This window comes from Lontra canadensis, unplaced genomic scaffold (genome assembly GCF_010015895.1).
Source record: "Lontra canadensis isolate GAN:19392208 unplaced genomic scaffold, GSC_riverotter_1.0 scaffold24, whole genome shotgun sequence".
Lineage (NCBI taxonomy): Eukaryota > Metazoa > Chordata > Mammalia > Carnivora > Mustelidae > Lontra > Lontra canadensis.
This window is the reverse complement of record NW_022631018.1, coordinates 2,397,821-2,418,638: the sequence shown is the minus strand read 5'-3', so window position 1 is coordinate 2,418,638 and position 20,818 is coordinate 2,397,821. Positions and strand designations below refer to the sequence as shown.

At 36.2% G+C, this 20,818-nt stretch overlaps 1 protein-coding gene across 1 annotated transcript in view; it reads left to right on the top strand.

Moving 5' to 3' along the window:
* HMCN1 (hemicentin 1) overlaps positions 1–20,818 on the top strand; it is a 471,117-nt gene that overhangs the window by 260,039 nt on the left and 190,260 nt on the right. The window contains exons 21-30 of the mRNA XM_032862623.1: positions 1,038–1,197; positions 1,799–1,967; positions 5,079–5,206; positions 6,707–6,979; positions 7,541–7,636; positions 10,289–10,483; positions 11,513–11,643; positions 12,011–12,158; positions 13,343–13,469; positions 14,485–14,639. Coding sequence (XP_032718514.1) covers positions 1,038–1,197; positions 1,799–1,967; positions 5,079–5,206; positions 6,707–6,979; positions 7,541–7,636; positions 10,289–10,483; positions 11,513–11,643; positions 12,011–12,158; positions 13,343–13,469; positions 14,485–14,639 — 1,582 coding nt within the window. The remainder of the gene's footprint in view (positions 1–1,037; positions 1,198–1,798; positions 1,968–5,078; positions 5,207–6,706; positions 6,980–7,540; positions 7,637–10,288; positions 10,484–11,512; positions 11,644–12,010; positions 12,159–13,342; positions 13,470–14,484; positions 14,640–20,818) is intronic.

Below are 20,818 nucleotides of genomic sequence, written 5' to 3'. Positions count from 1 at the left end.
CCCGCCCACCTGCTTGAGCCTCTGGGGATCACTTTCCAACTAAACTTCTTGACCCCAAATCTTTGTCTTAGACCCTTTATTTTAGGAAGGCAAAATAAGACATACACAAACTCATTTATTCCCCTCTGTGTCCCTATCATGAAGTTGTCCAGGTTTTACTTGTCTTCTTGCAAGGAGGAAAAACCCATTTGCTAAGGAAGTCCTTTTCATCTTTGAACGGTCATGAAGATAGCATGTATTTTCTGTAAATCAATTTAAATCTGACAGCTATAAGTAATATAAAATGATGGCATAATAACAAAATGTGGCATTTGTATAATTAGTACTACAACCCAAGCATTTTACCATAGCATCTAATTTTATATATCTACAAAGCTCTGAAATATAAAGTTGCTACTGACATCTGGAAGTTAAATAAAAAGGTTAAGATTTCTGCATTCTGGACACAAAAACCCGGTGCTGTAGCTGATCCCCAAACTCTACAGTGTCTGGTACTATATAGAAGTTTAATGCATTTTAGGAAAACATAAAAATGAAAGGCCAAGGTGGCCTTTGTGCCAGGATAAAGCATGAAGGTTAAGAAAGAATTTGGGGTCCAGAGCCTGACTGCCAGGGTTCAAGTCCCAGAACTACCACAGACTGTTATTCCACATCATCCCCAACCTTTAATATTTTCATCTATAAAATGGGAGATTATGGTAGTTCCTGCTCATATGATTGCTTTGAACATGAAAATAGTTAACTCATGTGACGTGCTCAAAACTGTGCATGGTTAGCTTATGACTGTCCCATTCATTATTATTACCATTATTCGCTCCATTTTTAAGTAGCTCTGGAACAAAGGGGACATGATTCAGTGTGTCAAAATACTGCCTTTGCTTTCTTTGCTCTAATTTTCGTACAAATAACTTAAGTCAAATTAGCATTTTTCAAAAATCTAGTATTTTCCCCCATGGAGATCTTTTTTTTCCTCTCTTCCTTTTCCAGACATGAAGTCACTCCATTTCTTAAAAAAACCTCTTTGTTGTGTTTCGTAGAAAGGCGAGCTGATCTCCACCAGCAGTGCTAAGTTTTCCGCAGGGGCTGACGGAAGTTTGTATGTGGTGTCACCTGGGGGTGAAGAGAGCGGGGAGTACGTCTGCACCGCCACCAATGCGGCCGGCTACGCCAAAAGGAAAGTGCAGCTGACCGTCTATGGTGAGAGCCCCCGGAGGAGTGTTTTCCTTTGACACTGTATGCCGGTGCCAAAACTCACATTTCTCTCCCAAATCGTATTAGCAGGGGCTGTTCTCCTAAAGTGAACTGCATTTTACAAAAACGCATTTTTACTGCCAACCACCATTTCTTCTACTGAGATTATTTAAAGGGAGAGTAATTGTATAGCCGTTCGGAAAAATTTTATGGTGTTTTCCTGAGGAGTAGGCTCGCTGCACCCAAGCAGCTTCAGAAACACCCCTTAGTTAAAATACCCTCGCAAAGCCAAACCTTAGCTATGCCTTGGTGAGCACTCTGCCCTGAAGAATTCCTTGTACAAATGGCAGATTCTCGAAGGGCATTTCAGCTGACCTCTTCATTATGTTCTGAAAGGAAGAACTAAAAAGAGAAACTCTCTGGTCATTTTCCTTTCAGCTCTTGCTATAAATACATGAATGGAAAGTTTTGGAGATGCCCTGAAACTTTGGAATGCACAGCAGCATCTTTTTGTACATTTTTAAAGAATATTAGTAATCCACATTTGAATGTAAGGTAACTGTTTTCAATGTACTCTCTCCCTTCCAAAAACATGTGTTTATTTTAGTAAGGCCCAGAGTGTTTGGAGATCAACGAGGACTGTCTCAAGATAAGCCTGTTGAGATCTCCGTCCTTGCAGGGGAAGAGGTAACGCTTCCCTGTGAAGTGAAGAGCTTACCCCCACCCATCATTACGTGGGCCAAAGAGACCCAGCTCATCTCTCCATTCTCTCCAAGGTAGGTGATCGCGGACAGACCGCGACACGTGAAAACAATCTCTTGGGGCAGATGGGTATACCTACTTAGGTTTACAGATGTTTCAAAAAATGATTTTTAAATTTGAGATAATTCATGCATGTACCTGAACCTACAGCAAATATATGTATACCTTCTAGATCACTCTTTAATATCAGAAATGCTAACACCCAACTTTGACATAATTTCCCACAGGTGCCTCTACAGGGTAGTTACTGAAATGGAGCACATTTGTATGTAGATCTGTTTAGCACAAATGCATAGAACACATAGAATCTCATTAATCCCATATAAGTACACAATAAGTACTCTAATGACTAAGATTTGACTTTCATCAGATGGTTTTGTAAAATTTTCTTGATTAAACCCTTAGACATTTAAAGGCCCACCGAGACCATAAATTGGATAGGCTAATAATCTGATAGGCTAAATTTGGTAGATGTGGAAACCAAAATGCCAGAGCCTTTAAGGTACCACCTTTGTTGCCCTGCAAGTACAAGGTTGAATTTACCTCCACCACTTAAAGTTTGCCTGAAACTTTTGGCAATTTTTTTCAGTGGCCCTCTGAACCTTAGATTTCTTATTTATGAAATGGAGTTGATCTTTACCTGCAAGAATTATATAAGATAATGTATATTCCACACACCCCTTCTCTAGTTCTCAAGGAGTAGTAGCAATTACTACTTTAATTCAGTATCATGCCAGAAGTTACTGGTGGAGTAAGAACTTATAGTCTCTAGCTGTGTCTGTTAAACTTACTGATGTATAGTTATGAAGCTAGATATTTATGCTACCACTGGTGAGGGTAAAAAAGACAATTAAAGAACCACTTTACATAAGCTTACTCTTTCTTTGAAAAATAATTTGCTTTGGATATTTTTGAGTGAAAGAAATACCATATTACAGATACAGTTAACATTTCCTTGTTTTCTTCCCCAACCCCTTGTCTCCCTTTCCAGAGGCAAATACTGCCATAGACGTCACATGCCTCCTATGCAACCATTCTAAAACTGTATAGGATCTTGTTTTCTATGTTTTTAATTTTGTGTGTCTGTTTTCAATTTGCCATGTAACATATTACCTATTAGTCTACTGCTTGCTGTATTAAGTCAACATTTGTTCATTTTTGTACACATAGGTTTAGTTTCTTTCTTTTTTAATTTTTTTTTTCTTTTTAATCTGACAGAGATCACAAGTAGGCAGAGAGACAGGCAGAGAGAGATGGGGGAGGGGGGAGCAGGCTCCCTGCTGAGCAGAGAGCCCCCTGTGGGGCTCAATCCCAGGACCCTGAGATCATGACCTGAGCCAAAGGCAGAGGCTTAACCCACTGAGACACCCAGGTGCCCCTGGTTTAGTTTCTTTTTAACCACGATATACATAGTCTCCATTTTGTGTATACATTTCCCAGTATATGGACATTCAGGGTTTTGTTTGTTTCTCTTGGGTTTGGTTTTAGTTTTTTGACTTTACAAACAAGGCTTTTTAGTGAAAATCTTTATGTATGTCTCTCTGTATACACATGCATGACTTTCTTTAGGACTGGCACCTGGAGCTGCAGTTTCTGGTGAGGATGAATTCCTACTTTCAGTTGTGTAGACGATGCTAAATCGCGGTCCACAGAGGCACTCCTGGTTTGCCCTTCTCCCATTAGAAAGAGGTGCACAGATGTCCCCATTATCATCAATGCCTGGTATCGATGGACTTAAACATTTTTGTTGTTCAGATGGGTGTGAAATGGTATCTTGCAACAGTCTGAGTTCTCATGTGACTGACTTCCAGGAGCCCAAAATGCTTTTACCTTTTTGTTGGCATTTGTGTCATCTGTAACTTGCCTTTTTAAGCCTGCAGCATGAATTTCTGGTGACTTACTTGTCTTTTTCTTGTTGAATACAGAAATTGGGTCTGTATTCTTAATAGCACTCCTTTGTTGTATGTGTTGCAAATACCTTTCCTTAGACCACGGCAAGGTTTTAATGTGTGATGTTTGATTACATAGAATTTTACATTTTTTATGTAGCTCAGTGTATTACTTCTATTGTTTTTAAGACTTTTACTTTATGAAGAATATTAACATGGCCACCAGTGTTTTAGTCTAATATTTTAAGTTTGTTTTTCACATTATGGATCTTGATCCATATGAATTTTTATGTTGTGTCTGTTATTAGGTAGTGCTCTATTTTTTTAATTTTTAATTTTTTATTAACAAATAATGTATTATTAGCCCCAGGGGTACAGGTCTGTGAATCGCCAGGTAGTATTCTGATTTATTTATTTTTGATTTATTTATTTTTCCCATGTGCAGAACCTGTTGCCCAACATCATTTTTGAATAATTGGCCCTTTCCTTGCTCTTTGTAATAACATCTCCATCATTGAGTATTACATGTTGGATTTTCCTAGATGCTTACGTCTTTGGGGGGAATTTTGTCCTTAACTATTTATTCATTTGTCTGTCTCAGGGCCAATAGAACAATTTTTCTTTTTCCTAGGTACATAAGAAATCTTGATATTAAGCAGGTCTATCTGACCCTCTCCTCCTTAAACTTATTTCAATACAGTTAACATAATAACATTTTTATATGTCGATCTGGCTCACTCAACTACATTATTGTCCTTTAGGAAGAACATATTCAGTAAATTTTTGAGAATTACGAATGTACCTTCTTTCACCTTTATTTTAACACACTAAATTTTTTAATAGAGCATTGCAGAAAAAACAGGACAGTATTCAAAATATGTTCAAACTTACTAAAATATATATTTGCTTAGTATAGTCACAACTTAATAAGACAGACAGAGGTACAAGTTTTTGATAATTGCAGACCATTAGGTTAGATCTAAGGGTAAAAGGAAACTGATTTTGTATTTATAAGAACATCATGCAGAATGTATACACTGTATACTATGACATAAATACACATACACAATAGAATTATGAAAATTCCTGACTTTAAAGGTGTATAGAAATAATATAGATGAGAGAATGGTTTCAAAAACGGCTTGCAGAGTAGAAATTTCACACTGAAGTGCAGCTGCATTGGGGATATTAAAATTCTGATGTTCTATGGTCTACTCTGTGGTTTCTTTCTTTTAGACACACATTCCTCCCTTCTGGTTCAATGAAGATCATTGAGACCCGCGTTTCAGATAGTGGGATGTATCTTTGCGTTGCCACAAATATAGCTGGGAACGTGACTCAGTCTGTTAAATTAAATGTCCATGGTGAGTTTTGAAATGAAGGCATGTGATATCTGTGTACTGGCCACAGGAAAATCAGTCCTAGTAGTTTCTTTGATAGTCTCCAAATTGTATGTAGAGTAATTAGAGAAAAATTTTCTAAAATTGAAGACTTGTGATTTTCTTTCATTTCCTCTGGAAAGTTTATTTGCCATCTGTAGACAACTTTTTCCCTTTTCCTTAAATAAACAGTATTGAAATTTTGGCTCTTCTTTTTACTAAATGTCTACAGTCACTTATGACAACTCTTGATACACTAAAAAAAAAAGTGTTTAGACTGACGGCTTTTTGTAGAAGTGATTGTGAGTTCTCAGAGAAGAATTTATTAGTATTTAAATGGTCATTTTCAATATTCAAAGAATTCGCCAACTGAAAACATTATGCTTCCTGGAACTCTTTAATTTTTAAAAACTTTCGGTTAATCTGTTTTATTCCCTCAACTTTACCATAGTCTGTACAAAATAGTTATTTATTTAACACATGCTTAGTGAGTACATTCTCTGTCAGACATTATATAGGTGCCAAATATTCAAATATCAGGAAAAGATTTTCTTGGGTAGCATTGCCCTGATTTCCCTCTTGGATCAGTCACTGTAATAGTGTCCTATTAGCCATGGGATTTGAGATCCAAGGAGAGTTCTGTCATTTACTAGCTGTGGTGTATCTTGGGCATTTTACCTACCCTCTCTTACCTTTAGTTTTCTCTTTCATAAAATGATGTTAACAATCCTCTCAAAATTATAAGGTTGTCACAACCTTATAATTGGCTAAATATTAAGTTTTAAAAACAAAGGACTGAGGAATGGGGCTTTGTAGGGATGTAAGGTACATAAATTCTAACGATATCCTTATGACTTAACTTGATTCTCTAGTGTATAATGCATGGATGTGGAGACCAATAATACTTGCCAGTGTTCTGATAAATTACCTCATTTTTCTAAAGGAAGGTAGATAAAGACAAGTAATAGAGGCTTGATTTTGATTTTGATTTTCTTCTCTGAAATTAGCAAAAGTTTTTACTAGAAACTTTTCTCACTGTCTGGCTAAACCTTCCACAAAGAGAGCAAAAACTAGGAGCACCTGAAGAGAAATGCTTTTTCTTTTACTCCCTTATATTATAGAAATCATTGCCTTTTAAGAGGGTTTTAAACTTTAAATTATTTATAAATTAAAGGAAACCTGACATTTTCAAACACTTGTCTTTCCCTCAAGTTTGGCATGAGGGCTTTTCTATTTATTATTGCCCGTAATCCTTGCAGTGGACTGGTATTGAAGAGGTTATTCTTGCCTGGATTATCAAGGAAACGGGCCTCAGGAAATCTACTGACTTGCCCTAGATCGCACAGCTAGTATGTGGCCTGAGCCTGGGTCCACATCCTGAGACTGTTCTACTTTCTGTGCTGCTTCTTTGTAAGGAGTTCTCATTAACAGTGAGAAGAGAAAGGAATTTCTTAAATTGGATTATTAACCCCCAGTTGTTTCTAGTTCCTCCAAAGATACAGCGTGGCCCTAAACTTATGAAAGTCCAAGCTGGTCGAAGAGTGGACATCCTGTGCAACGCTCAAGGGACGCCTCTTCCTGTAATCTCGTGGCTAAAAAGAGGAAGTGCCTCGCTGGTGGGCGGAGCGCGGCGTGTGAGCAATTCAGATGCAACGTTAAGCATTGACCCAGCCCTGCTCTCGGATGCCGGCGTCTATACGTGCGTCGCTACTAACGTGGCAGGCAGTGATGAAACAGAAATAACGCTACATGTCCAAGGTGATTTGGGGCATAAGAAAATACATGTGGGGGGGGGGGGGGGGGGCATCAAGCTGGCAAAAGCTGTTCTCCTGTGAGTAGACAGCAAGGGAAAAAGTAAGAAATACAGATCGTGAGAAGTACTGTGCGGAAAATTAAAATTGGGTGATGCTCTCTGCAATTGTCTCCTTTAAAGATTTTATTTATTTGAGAGAAAGAGAGGAGAAAGAGAGAATCCCAAACGGACTCTGCGCTGAGCACAGCCCAACGCAAGGCTTGATCTCATGACCCTGGATCAGGACCAGAGCCACAATCAAGAGTCGGTCTGTTAACTGGCTGGGCCCCCCAGGCACTCTGTATCTTGTCTTCTCTAGCAAAATATTTGACTATATATTTTTAGAAGTTTGATAAATGTACTGCATAGCCTGAGGTAGATATGTCTGGCAGCTAGAAATATGTGTCATATTAGGAAGAGAGTCAGGAAAGGTAACAGTTCACCGGTGTAGCTGGTTGATGGTGCTGCAGGAAGAGTTTGGTATTGCTTAGAGAAAGCCCGCGATAATGCATTTATTGTTCTAATAGAACCGCCTACACTGGAAGACCTAGAACCTCCATATAACACCCCATTCCAAGAAAGAGTGGCCAGTGAACGCATTGCATTTCCATGCCCTGCAAAAGGTATGTAGTCCTTGGACATATGGGCATTAGCATAATGTTATATTATTTCAGAATTCTCTATTGAACCCAAAACATCTTTATGGAAAGATCTACTTGTTAGTCCTTGTTACAACATTTGGGCATTAATCCTCTTTTAAATAACACCTCTTTGAATAGGTATTTTTCTCTCACCGGTATTTTATCTACTTCAATGGAAAAACCTCTGTTCTTCCAAGCTTGCCTGAGCAATCACGTTTCCCATGTAGTACTTGCTCCTTCATGTTAATTCTTAGTTCATTCGGTCTTGATAAGATTTCTCATTAAAATGTAACAGCTAGAGTTATTCAGAATTTTTTGCATTTATCTCACTCAGAAGTATAAATTAAGACTAACCCCTGATACTGCTCTTCTGAAAACCTCTTTTCTTAGATTTACCCTCTACTGGTAATCCTAAAGGCAGGTTCTATCTTGATACTCTGAGGCTTATCCAAACTCCTTTTACCTTCCCGAATTTCTGGGGTTTCTATCCCACCATGTTTCCTGGCAGAAAACTCTCATTCTCTCTCCTCAGGGGGATGGGAAAGAGGTGTTGTCACTACCACCCTTGGGATGCCAGTAGGTGGTTCAGAACGTCCTCCCTTTCACATATGCTTTCATCCACAGTGACTCAGATGTGTTTGCAGCAGTTCTGGTAAAGTCCAGACAGTATTCTTTCTGTCACCTCCATGCAGTTGGTACCATCATTGCTCCCACAAAGGCCCTTTAACGATTGTTCCTGGAGGCAGCGGCAGATGAAGGGCCTCATGGCTCTTCCTGTTTCTGTAGCAAGATTTTGCATCTCTCCACAGTAGCTCTCACCAATGATTATTTTCTAGCAGCATTACTAGAGAACTTTAACGAGCTTTTCACATATCAAAATAGTTATCAGTAACTATCCCCATAGTGGTGAAGGAGGAGACAAGTCCTGGAGAAGAGACCCTTTGAAGGGTTTAAAGTCGGGTATTTGAGTACTTGCTGCTTCTGGATCCCTTCCAGTGGCACTGCGGCCCTTTGCTCTCTGTTGGATCCCTGACTCCAAGGCTGGCTGGACTTTCCTTTTCCCAGCTGTTTTGACTTCCCTATTCCACTTTGAAAAACCACCTCTTGGGTTCGCCTTCCTTGTCTTATGCGACAAGTCTCATCTTGTACATGACAGTTCTACCATTTCTAAGTTAAAGAGACTGCACCTTCTCTGGCTTGTTCATTTAATTTTTCATTTGTTCACTCTACAAGTGTTCCTTGAGAAGTCTGATTGAAATGCATAAAGGAATGAGTGGGATGTGAAGAAATGAGGCAATGATTATAGCCCTTTTTTCTTTGAAAACGTAGACACCTGCAGTCCATCATTTCACCTTCGCTTTCTCATCTTCACTGCTAGTGCAATGAAATAGGCCAAATTTTTTTGTTTTATTTTTTCTCAAAAGTACAACTTTTTTTTTTTTTAAGATTTTATTTATTCATTTGACAGACAGAGATCACAAGCAGGCAGAGAGGCAGGCAGAGAGAGAGAGGAGGAAGCAGGCTCCCCGCGGAGCAGAGAGCCCGATGCGGGGCTCGATCCCAGGACCCTGAGATCATGACCTGAGCCGAAGGCAGAGGCTTTAACCCACTGAGCCACCCAGGCGCCCCATAAGTACAACTTTCATAGCCACTTTCAAAATTCCTTAACTCAACTTGACTTTAGCCTTAGTGACACATTCTATATATTCTGCCATTCTTTTGTATTTGTCTTGGATTATGGGCCAAAACTTTGATATTTTTCATTATCCTTTAATATAAGATTATTAACAATGTCGTACAAATGCATTAAATATCCTTTTTATTTTGATAGGTCTTAAGTAAATTTTGAAAGTACTTAGACTAGTGCCTGATACATTATTTGCTAAGTAAATACATTCTCAATGCAGAATTCATGTTTGTCTATTTCCGGTATGTACTTTTGGCTCTATTACATACTTCAAGATGGTTTTATCCCTTCTACTCAGCAGCACATCACTTCCACTTACTCATAAATAAATCTAGGAAATCAGTCCTGCCCTCCGCTTGCCCAGTTTTCTTTTCAGCATAAAAAGTCAAGAATTGTTCCTATTGTCCTATATTTAACAGCATGAGATCACCAAATGTGTCAGTAGTAGAAGTTCCTCAACTCTAGGGTATCTGGGCTATTTAAAGTGTGAATTATAGAGCATCGCTTCTGCACTTATGACTCTATTTCGTTGGGCAATCTTTATGTTGCGTTCCTGGGATAGCCTCTTACTTTTTGTTCTTCATTTATTTTTATCCCCAACCTCTCTTCACTTGATCAATAGAGTTTTTTCCCCATTAATTACAATGATCTCACACAAGAAAATGCTTTGGTTTGCTTACTGTCTTCCGAAAGTCTTGATAAAAACAACTGACTCAAACTCTACCCTAGAGACCGTAGGTCTATTAAGACCGATCAGGAATTAGAAGCATTAAATACCATAATCTCTTTGAAATTTCATGCCAGGAGAAATATCTTGAAAGTAGCATGGTACCTTAGGGTACCTTATAGTCATAACAAAATTTTTGTTTCTCCTCAATGTATTTGAGATTTAATAATGCTTCCTAGTTTTATTATAGAATATCACAAAATTATGATTTCTCGTTTAGGTACCCCCAAACCAGCTATCAAATGGATATGGAATGGGAGAGAGCTGACAGGCAGAGAGCCTGGTATTTCTATCTTGGAAGATGGCACATTGTTGGTCATTGCTTCTGTTACACCCTCTGACAATGGGGAGTATATCTGTGTGGCCGTCAATGAAGCTGGAACCACAGAAAAAAAATATAACCTCAAAGTCCATGGTAAACATAGATAAAATAACAAAATAATATGGTTGAATATGTGATATTTTCTAATTATTATATATGTAAGTTATTCTTTTAGTGTAGTATTATTTTAAATTAATGTGAATAGAATGTTATCAAACAAGAAATTGATAATCTGGTTGCATTCATTACTTGATTAATTTCAAATTTTATGTAATTTATTGTGACTTTATTTAAAATTCAGGTGATAGAATAGTCAGAAGTCTCATGACCTAAGGTAAGCTATGTACTTATCCCCCCAACAACAGAGAAATTTATTAAGTTTGTGTGTGTGCATGCGTGTATTTCCCAGAGATATTTTATACATAACAAGGAAATGAGAATATATATTTTATTCTTTTTTTATGTATAAAAAGGTACATATATAGGAGAATATTACATCCATTATGCTACACCTTGTCTATTTTACTAAAATATCCATCTTTGGAATTATTCATTATTCCTAACTCTTATTTATACTGATCTAGCATCCCACTGTATGGGTATGTCGTGATTTCCTTAACCTTGATCTATTAATGATAAACATTCAGGTGCTACCAATTATTTGTTATTATAAGTAATGCTTTAATGAAATAGTTGTACATTTGTACATCAGTCAAAGGTTATGTTCATTTGGAAATTTCATGGATATTGGCTTCCCGTAGACACTGGGAGATAGGCACTTCCATCAGCAAAATAGTGACCCCCTCACATGACTTAATTAAGACCCTAGCAGTTTACATTTTTAGTGGTATGTGGAGTAACTAGTTCCTCCCTTAAATTTATCCTAACTTTTATCTTCACTTCAAAACTCTGAATTGATAATTAAAGTAAAACTTTAAGAAGAGTTATTTATAAATATATTGGTCAAGATTTTCGTTTTGTGTTAAGGCATGTGCTTGAATATGACCAGCCTTTCTAGCTATCAGGTATCTTAGAATTTGCTTTCTAAAGGCCTGTGTAAAGAAACCTCAGAAGTAATATTTATTACAAAATTATCTAGCCATGACTCCTCTCTTTTTGCAGTTCCTCCAGTAATTAAAGATAAAGAACAGATAACAAATGTATCTGTGCTGGTCAATCAGCTGACCAATCTCTTTTGTGAAGTTGAAGGTACGCCTTCTCCCATCATTATGTGGTATAAAGATGAAGTTCAGGTAAGTGAAGACATCAGGATATGCATAATTCCTTGCCGCTGCCTCTGAAATAAATCATTCAAATGTGATTTCTCGGGTGCCTGGGTGGCTCAGTGGGTTAAAGCCTCTGCCTTCAGCTCAGATCATGATCCCAGGGTCTTGGGATCCAGCCCCACATCGGGCTCTCTGCTCAGCAGGGAGCCTGCTTCCTCCTCTCTCTCTCTCTGCCTGCTTCTCTGCCTACTTCTGATCTCTGTCAAATAAATAAATAAAATCTTTTTAAAAATGTGACTTTCCTATTAATAATGATATAAAGCTTCCATGTCAATTACTAGTTGTGCATCTGTGTGAGGACTGGAAATAACACTGCCTGTTTTGGCCTTTGAAGGTGACTGAAAGCAGTACTATTCAGATCGTGAACAATGGGAAGATATTAAAGCTCTTCAGAGTCGCTCCGGAGGACGCAGGAAGCTATTCCTGTAAAGCAGTTAATGTTGCAGGCACTTCTCAGAAGTATTTTAACATCGAGGTGTTAGGTAAGGGAAACAGTCCTTTAAGAACCTACAATTTTCAGATGCATTTCTTATAATAGGATGGAGCTGACAGTTATGAAAGAACAAAGAGCTTAAAAAAATTGATAAGAGAAATATTATTTGTTTCACTCTTTCATTAGTTTTGTTTTTAATATTGGTTACCCAGAATCCTCTGATATAGAATATTTTAAGTTATTATTTATCATAGAGATGTCTGTGAATATTTGGACGTAAAATAATAAATTACTGCTCTTCTTGATTTCTTTTATTACGTGGTCAGGAAGTTCTCTGGGAAGTAACTATATGGGATGATGCAGAGTAAAACTCACTAATGCTCTCAACACTGGAGACTGCTAGGTTGTAACTTGAGTTGGAGAAAGTAGCAAATGCACCTTTCCCTGCATTCTGATGAACTCTTACAACTAAATCACCACAGCCCCAATCAATTAAGAGGGGAAGATTCTCAGTGTGGGTAGAAGAATTGGGATATAATGCATTTAGGTCATTTTAAGGGTGCTCATAAATTTAAAGTTTTGTAATTTTAGTTTATGAAATTCTATTCGCTAATCTTGTGATAAAATGACTTCCTTCCTTTTCAATATTTTATTCATCCAAATGGGCATATGTTTCTAAGTCTGGGGTGGAAATAAAGTCTGGGAATGATGCTGCATTGAAATAACCATTTTTAAGCTGCTTCAGCATAAAAATAATCCCTCTCATTAGTCTGCTCAGAGACTGAAATACTTTGCATTTCCTCTACCAAAAGTATTCTTCTTATATTTACATACAGGCTATGAAAAACAAACTAATTTTTTTTTATCATTAGTCGTATTGGCATGATTTCTCTTCGCATTCATTTACTTTGAATTCTGTATACTGATGACTCCCAAATTTTTATTTCCAGCTCAAACTTCTTCTGTGAGCTCTAAGAATATATATCTCATCTCCGCAGTATCTTGACTTGAATGTCTTAGGAGCATATCAAACAGAAATAAGATTTTAATATTAAAAATAAAATATCACACAATAATACCTTTTATATTGTATCTGTGGACCCACCCAAATGCTAAATTTAAATATATTAAAATCTTATTGAAATATTGTAGAGATAAAAAATAATCTGTTCTTCCTCCCTCCACTCTTTTTGGGAAGTCATAGATTTTCACGACAAAATGTCTTTGTTCAAGTCCCACCCACCATAATAGGTGCTGGCTCTCCAAATGAGGTCTCTGTTGTCCTCAACCGTGATATCACCCTTGAATGCCAAGTCAAAGGCACACCCTTCCCCGTTATTCACTGGTTCAAGGATGGCAAGTGAGTACCCTTTCTCTATTTGTTGCAAGGGTCCAACTTATAGGAAGTAGATGTGAAAATGCTTGCGGATGTTCTCCCTTTCAGTTATTTTAAACACGTAGATATTATTAAATGAACATGAAGGAAAAACAATATTGTTTTGAATAATATTGTTCAAAAGCTGGTCTCAGAGTCTTATAATACCTTTCATTCTTATGAATTATATGACTTTATAAATGCTGTGAATTTATTTTAGAAACACAGAGGTTAAAAACATAGAAAACTCAAATTTATTATACACTAAATATTGTGCCCTATAACTAAGAATAAAAAATGAAAAATGCAAGACTCAAATGCAGAGATAATTTTGCCTTTACATGGAACTGTTTGAATTATGAGAAAAGAAAATTTTTATGACATGATGAATACTTAGGCTGGTTCTCTAAAGGTAGCAAAAGAAACAATCACAGAAGAGGAGTAGATATTTCCCAGACTTCACGTTCAAGGGCTACTGAGGTTTGCCCACACTGACATGGCTGCAGTAATCTGTATTATTTGTGAGAACTTATTTTTCACAACATGGTCACAGTTCGAGTATTATTATGGGTTTTGAGAGCAGCTGTCTAAGACTTAAGTAGCAAAGAGAAGAGATTTGGATTGTATAGAATGAAGTGTGCAACTATGTATAAGTAAAGTATGTAGACTTTTTTTTTTTTAATAATTTTATTTTTTATAAACATATATATATATATATATATATATTTTTTTTTTTTTTCCCCCAGGGGTACAGGTCTGTGAATCTCCACGTTTACAAACTTCACAGCACTCACCATAGCACATACCCTACCCAATGTCCATAACCCCCCCCCAACCCCCCTCTGCCCAACAACCCTCAGTTTGTTTTGTGAGATTAAGAGTCACTTATGGTTTGTCTCCCTCCCAATCTAGACTTTTTAAGTTGTGACCAACAAGAGAGGAAACAGGAAAATGAAATGAAATGAAAATGGACCCACAGAATAAAATTTATTTTTTCTAGGCCTTTATTTTTAGAAGATCCTAATATTGAACTTCTAGACAGAGGACAAGTTCTGCATTTAAAGAATGCACGAAGAAGTGACAAAGGGCGCTACCAGTGTGCTGCGTCCAGTGGGGCTGGCAAACAAGCGAAGGATATAAAACTGACTGTCTATAGTAAGTGTGGTTTTCTTATGCTTTTTGTTATTATCAATTCTCAATATAAATTGAAATGGGAGGGGGCACCTAGGTGGGTCAATCGACTAAGTGTCCACTTCTTTATTTTGGCTCAAGTCTTGATCTCAGGGTCATGAGATTGTGCACGCAGGTGTGTGCTCTCTCTCTCTCTTTCAAAAAAAAAAGTTGAAAAGAAGAATTTAATGTTAACTGTTCTTTTATTCAATGCTGAATAATTTGGAATGTTACTTACTTTAAAAGAAAGAGCCTGTCTTTTGTGTTTTAGACTAGAACGTTGCATCCAGTTTTAATGCATTTTGTTCACGAAGTAAGGATTTCTTTGAGAGTTCTGTTGATTTTCAGTTGATGTCGCTCAGGAAGGAAGGTATTTCTTAATTGATTAATAGGTAATAAACCAAAGGTCTGTATCTTTAAAAGAGTTAAAAGAAAAAAAGAAAAAAACCTCTAAAAAGAGTTGAGATGCGTGAATTGGAAGAAGCCAGTGGTATGCAAACCATTCAACTCTTCTTTTTTCCTACCATCTTGGCCTTTATTCTGACTACAAGAAGATATTTTAAATGCCTTATGTTTGTGCTGCTGTTCTCTCCCAGCTAAATCCCCACCAGAAGACTTAGCCCTCATTTCACTAAAAGTCCCAATATCCCCTGAGGAGGGTGAATTCCTATTTTTTTCTTTTTTTAAACACTTAGAATCATAGGAAGGCACAAGAACATTACGTTTCAGGCACAAAGAGTTACCCAATAGAAAGGAACAGAACTCAGTAGGCCGGTCATGCTTATTGTGGTTCTACTTATTGCACTAATTTCTGTCTGTCCGGAGTGCATGATACTCAAGAAATTTTAGATACTTTAGGAATCTCACCTCTTTACAGGATCTTCCCAATCCAAGCAATCACCCAATCACTATTATATTGTCCAAGTTTATTTTCTTCATAGCACATATTACTGTCTGGTAAGTTACTGCTTAATTCTGGGTTTATTTACCTACTTGCTGTTTGTCTCCAAGGAAGCTAAACTTCACAAGAGCAGGGGGCCTTGTTTTGCTGGTTCCCTACTTTGATACATGGTAGCACTCAAGAAATGTTTGCTGCATGAAAGAATGGTCTAGTGATACACTGTCTAATATGGTAACCACTAGCCACAGGAGGGTCTTGAGCCCTGGAAATGTGGCTAGTCCAAACTGACACAAGCTATAAGTATAAAATATAGACCAGATATCAAAGACTTAATATGAAAATATAATATAAGGTATCTAATTAATACTTTTATATTGATAACATCTGAAATGATGGTATTTTGTATATACTGAGCTAAGTAAAATACATTACGAAAACTAATTTCCTCTGTTTATATTCAAATTTTTTTAAAAAGGCCACTAGAAAAACTTGTATTATATATATGGTTAGCACTATATTTCTTTTTTTAATTTTATTTTTTTGTTTTACTTATTTTTATTATTTTTTATTATGTTGAGTTAGCCAGCATATGGTACATCATAAGTTTTTGTTGTATTGTAGCATTATATTTCTACTGGATAGCACTGATCTAGTCATTAATAAGAACTTGTGCTTCTGAGACAAGTAGGAGAGTTGAGATCCAGCTTCTGCCTTTCACTAGCTTTGTGACTTTGGACACATTACCCAGACCTTTGATCTTCAGTTTCCTCATCTGTAAAATGGGGATAATAATAGCACCTACTTAATACTATTATTGTGAGGACCAAAAGCTAGATACCTTACTGGGTTACCTGGCTTATAGTAAGAGTTTAATAAATAATATTTGTTTTTCATTATTTACTTGGTGATTGTATTGTCTTACTAGCTTGATTTTTATATAACTTCACTGAATTTGAAATTCCCCTTTTCTAATGTCTTTATATAAAGTTTGAATAGCTCTCTTGAATCAAAGAGATTTTATTTAACGCATGCTTTTAAACCATTTCTATCTATAAATAGAAACCTTGGAAGAATTCAGTCATGAAAAGACATGCCCTCCAAAAAAGAGTAACATTACTGAAAGATTGGCAATCCTGAATCCAAGTTAAACAAAAGTGTTATTGCTACTCCTGGCCTCCTACCAGGACCAGACATTTAAATAATAGGTGTAAATTTCCCCCTAAGCTTTTGAGTAGTCTTCTCTATGTTGTTGTATTATTGCCAGGGTCTATGATGAATACATTTTGGTGATTCAGTGAGACAGCTATTTCCATAGGACTTGGGTTCTTGTATTTCAGATCCTCTTGTTCACTCTATGGTGCCCTCAGGCACCCAGAAGAGAGGGATCTATAGTGATTAAGTTTTGTAGGATTATCTGAGATGAAAGGCATTATAACACTGTGAAGTTCTGAGTATTATAATTCAGGAATAGTGCACTTCCTTTCTCGCAAGCTTGTCTGCACTTCCAAGTAGGTAATCTAAAGCTTAAGTTATTTCACTTACGAAAGTGCTTTTATTCCTAAGAATGAATGAAACAGACACCATAATTGGACTAACTGTGAGGAATATTTATGTAGATTTCTGACTGAGAATGTGCTTCACACCACAGTTGATTGATTCATTCGTTTTCCTTATTTACGTATTAACATGAGGGCAGAACAGGTGATGTACTTGAAAGGCAGAAATGCATGTGGTGTTTGAATAAGGAAAGAAATGGAGAAAAAAAATGAGAGTGAAAAAGTAAGAGATGGCGGGGAAGAGGAGGGGGAAAGATGTGAAAGAAGGAAAGAAATAAAAGAGCTTTTAATATCCTTGGGAAGATTGTGTAAACTGACAGCTGTTAGTTCTGAGGCAAAGATATTTAACCTGAGGTCCATGTTTGAATTTAGGAAGTCTGAGATCCTCTCTCCAAAGTACAAAAGTCTTTGACTACATATGTGCAGTGCATTTTAATGTGCAGTATGTTCATAACCTTTATCTAGAACAACTTCCCTCAGACAGAAGGTCTCAGAAAAGCATATATGAATTAAATTGAAATAGGAAGTGACATTTATTTATGCGACAAATTTCAGCTATAGATGGTGTGTTGTTCTGATGTCAATCAGAAATGTTCCTTGAAAAAAAAGAAATGTTCTTTGAGTAATTTTTCTTAATTTCATTAATGCAGATTTTTAAAAAATAGCTCCTTTTCGGTGCAATGATATTATGCCTTTGTAAAACAATCATGGAGAATAGATTCATGTAAGAATACATTCTTATTTTCATTAGTGTAGCATCTAACTAATAGCCAGCTGATTTACTTGAGCCAGAAGTTTGATAAGTGTTTCTAGATTAACATGTGACATAAGTAGCCTCAAAACCAAATTAAAATTTTAAATCTGAATAAAATGCTCTTCCTTAAGATTTCACAATGGTGGCTTGAATTTGTATTAATTAGTTATCTTGGATTTGGCAAACCTTTTTTATAAAGGGCAAGATAGTAAATATTTTGGATTTTGCAGACCATGAGACAAAATCAAGGATATTTTATCGGTACTTATATATCAAATAGAAATAAATTTCTACCTATTGTCTATTGATGAAATTCTTTTTTCTGGTAATTTAAAAATATATAATTTTTTAATAGTACAAGTGTACTAATGAGAAGAATGGAATTCTTTTGGGAGGGGATGAATTTTAATTAATTGAAGGTCAAAATTGATTGCAAATATTCATCTGTTAATGCTGATCTGTAATGAAATCTTATGTATTTTACCTTGGAAAATTTTCTTTTCATGCAGATATGTACTGTAAAATACCAATATAAGATTGTGAACATATCATTTTAATTGACCATATCCATTGCTTTGAAGACATTTATAGAATTCTCTTATATTCTCTTGATAATTAATTTTTGGCATACCATACCACAGATTAAATAATTCCAATTGAAAGTTGGATGGAAGGTCCTCATTGTCAGAGAGAACTGAACTTTGAATGTAGAAACTTCCTTTGTATTTGCATCAAGGTCTGACAAACATTGTTGAAACTGAAATATGAGCATAAAAAATATATCCACAGTGAATTCCCTACAGGGAATGGAGATCTCAGTTTTGTTTATAGCATGGGAAATTTATAAAGCAGCTTGACATTAATTGTGATTCAAGCAAAATGACACCTTAGTTTAAGTTTTGCATTTACTTTTTAAATTTTTTAAAAAGATTTTATTTATTTATTTGACAGAGAGACACAGTGAGAGAGGGAATACAAGCAGGGCAGTGGGAGAGGGAGAAGCAGGCATCCCGCCCTCTGAGCAGGGAGCCCAATGTGGGGCTTGATCCCAAAACACTGGGATCATAACCTGAGCCTAAGGCAGAAGCTTAATGACTGAGCCAGGCGCCCCTAAGTTTTGCATTTAAATGCTGTTTTGGTCTAGTAATTTTAGGTTGAATGGTTAGGAAACATTATCAAGTTTATAGCAAAACTAATTTCCCAAATCATTCATTGGTATTCAAGAATAATGTTTGAGGACAATTCTTTTCATTCAGAAAAAAATAGTCTCAGCCCTGAGCTCAAAAAATTAAAATATATTTACCACCATTAAGGCACTGAGTTGCTCTACGGTAGGAGGTAGGACAAGTCTTTATATTCAGTTTCTACTTGTAGGAAAATTCATAGAACTGATGATGTTGAAGTCCATAAGGGAAGATAAAAGATCCCATGGATACTTCTGTTTATTAACATATGAATATTTTACACAGGGGGCTTGCTGATAAATAATGCAAGGAGTAGAGACTTTTAAAATCTTACATTTTTTAAAAAAAATGTTATTTATTTATTTGGCAGAGAGACAGATGTGAGAGAGGAAACAGAAGTGGGGGGAATGGGAGAGGGACCCTGATGTGGGGCTTGATCCCAGGACCCTGGGATCATAACTTGAGCCTAAGGCAGGCACTTAATGACTGAGCCACCCTAAAACCTTACCTTTTAATTAGCTTTGTAAATTTATCTAAGCCTTTTCCTGCCCTACACATATTTTTACCACCATCAGTGGCACCGTATCTTAGCAGATTCCACTTCAGGTTGTAATGAATTCGTGTTTTGTTTTTTAACTTCTTTGAAAATATTTTTGTCTATAGTCATTCCATGCAGACTGTTCTTAGAGACTAATTCTTCAGTTTCTTCAAACTCAAACAAAAAGCAGTATCAGTAACATCTGCTAATTTGTCAGGGGCCAAGAATATTATTCAGAAAATTTGCCTTTAAAAATTAACTGTCAATGTTATTCCCAGCGTTCTCTACTCTTCAAGCAATGATTCTCATGGAAAGGCCCATAATCTTAAATAAAGATTTAAGATTTCTCTGGACACATTTCTATGACTACTGACTGTAATCATCCCTGATTTAATTAAATTACTATCGGTAAATGGCTTTTCTTGCCTGGCAAACATATGAACCACTGAGAAACTTATTTTGATTGTAACCTCATTTTGACTTTTTGTTTTTGTGAAGAAGTTCTGTTATGAGTCAGTCCATTTTACATTTTCTAATTTTTCCAACTGTTGTTTTGAATTGGAAGTAATGTGACAACTGCTTAGTCAAGTGGTGTTAGTGTATATTGTAATCTTTCAGAACAGCTATAGAGTTATTACAACTAGAAAACAACAATGCTTTGCCACTTGATTTATAACAATAATCCACACTGTGTCGTGCTTTAAAAATGTGATGCGTTAAAGTCTTCTTTTCCTTCCTTCTTTTGACATGAGAAGTATGTGCTGATAATAAAAATGAAATAAAATATCATGGTATGGTGATTTGCATGGCAACTTGAAATTTTATTGAGTTATAACTGTCAAATTTATGGTGAGCTGAGCAGCAGTGAGAAGCAATAAGAATATGTATTTGCTATTTTTTACAACTACCCTAACTCAGTTATTAGAGAGAAAAAATAACATAGACAATCTGTAAGCAAATGAGTGTGTCTATATCCCAATAAAATTTTATGGACACTTGTTTGAATTTCATATAATTTTCACATGTCACAAAATATTATTAGTATTATTTTTATTTTTTTCCCAACCATTTAAAAATGTAAAAAGTATTTTTAGCTCAGCATCTCCATGCCTTGCCCGTGAACCATAGTTGGTTTCCCTGAGCTATATATTAAGCCACTTTATAAGAAAATTATTCCATCACCATGTTCACTTCATAGTATAGTAGATCTTTCCTTAAGTTATGTGTGACA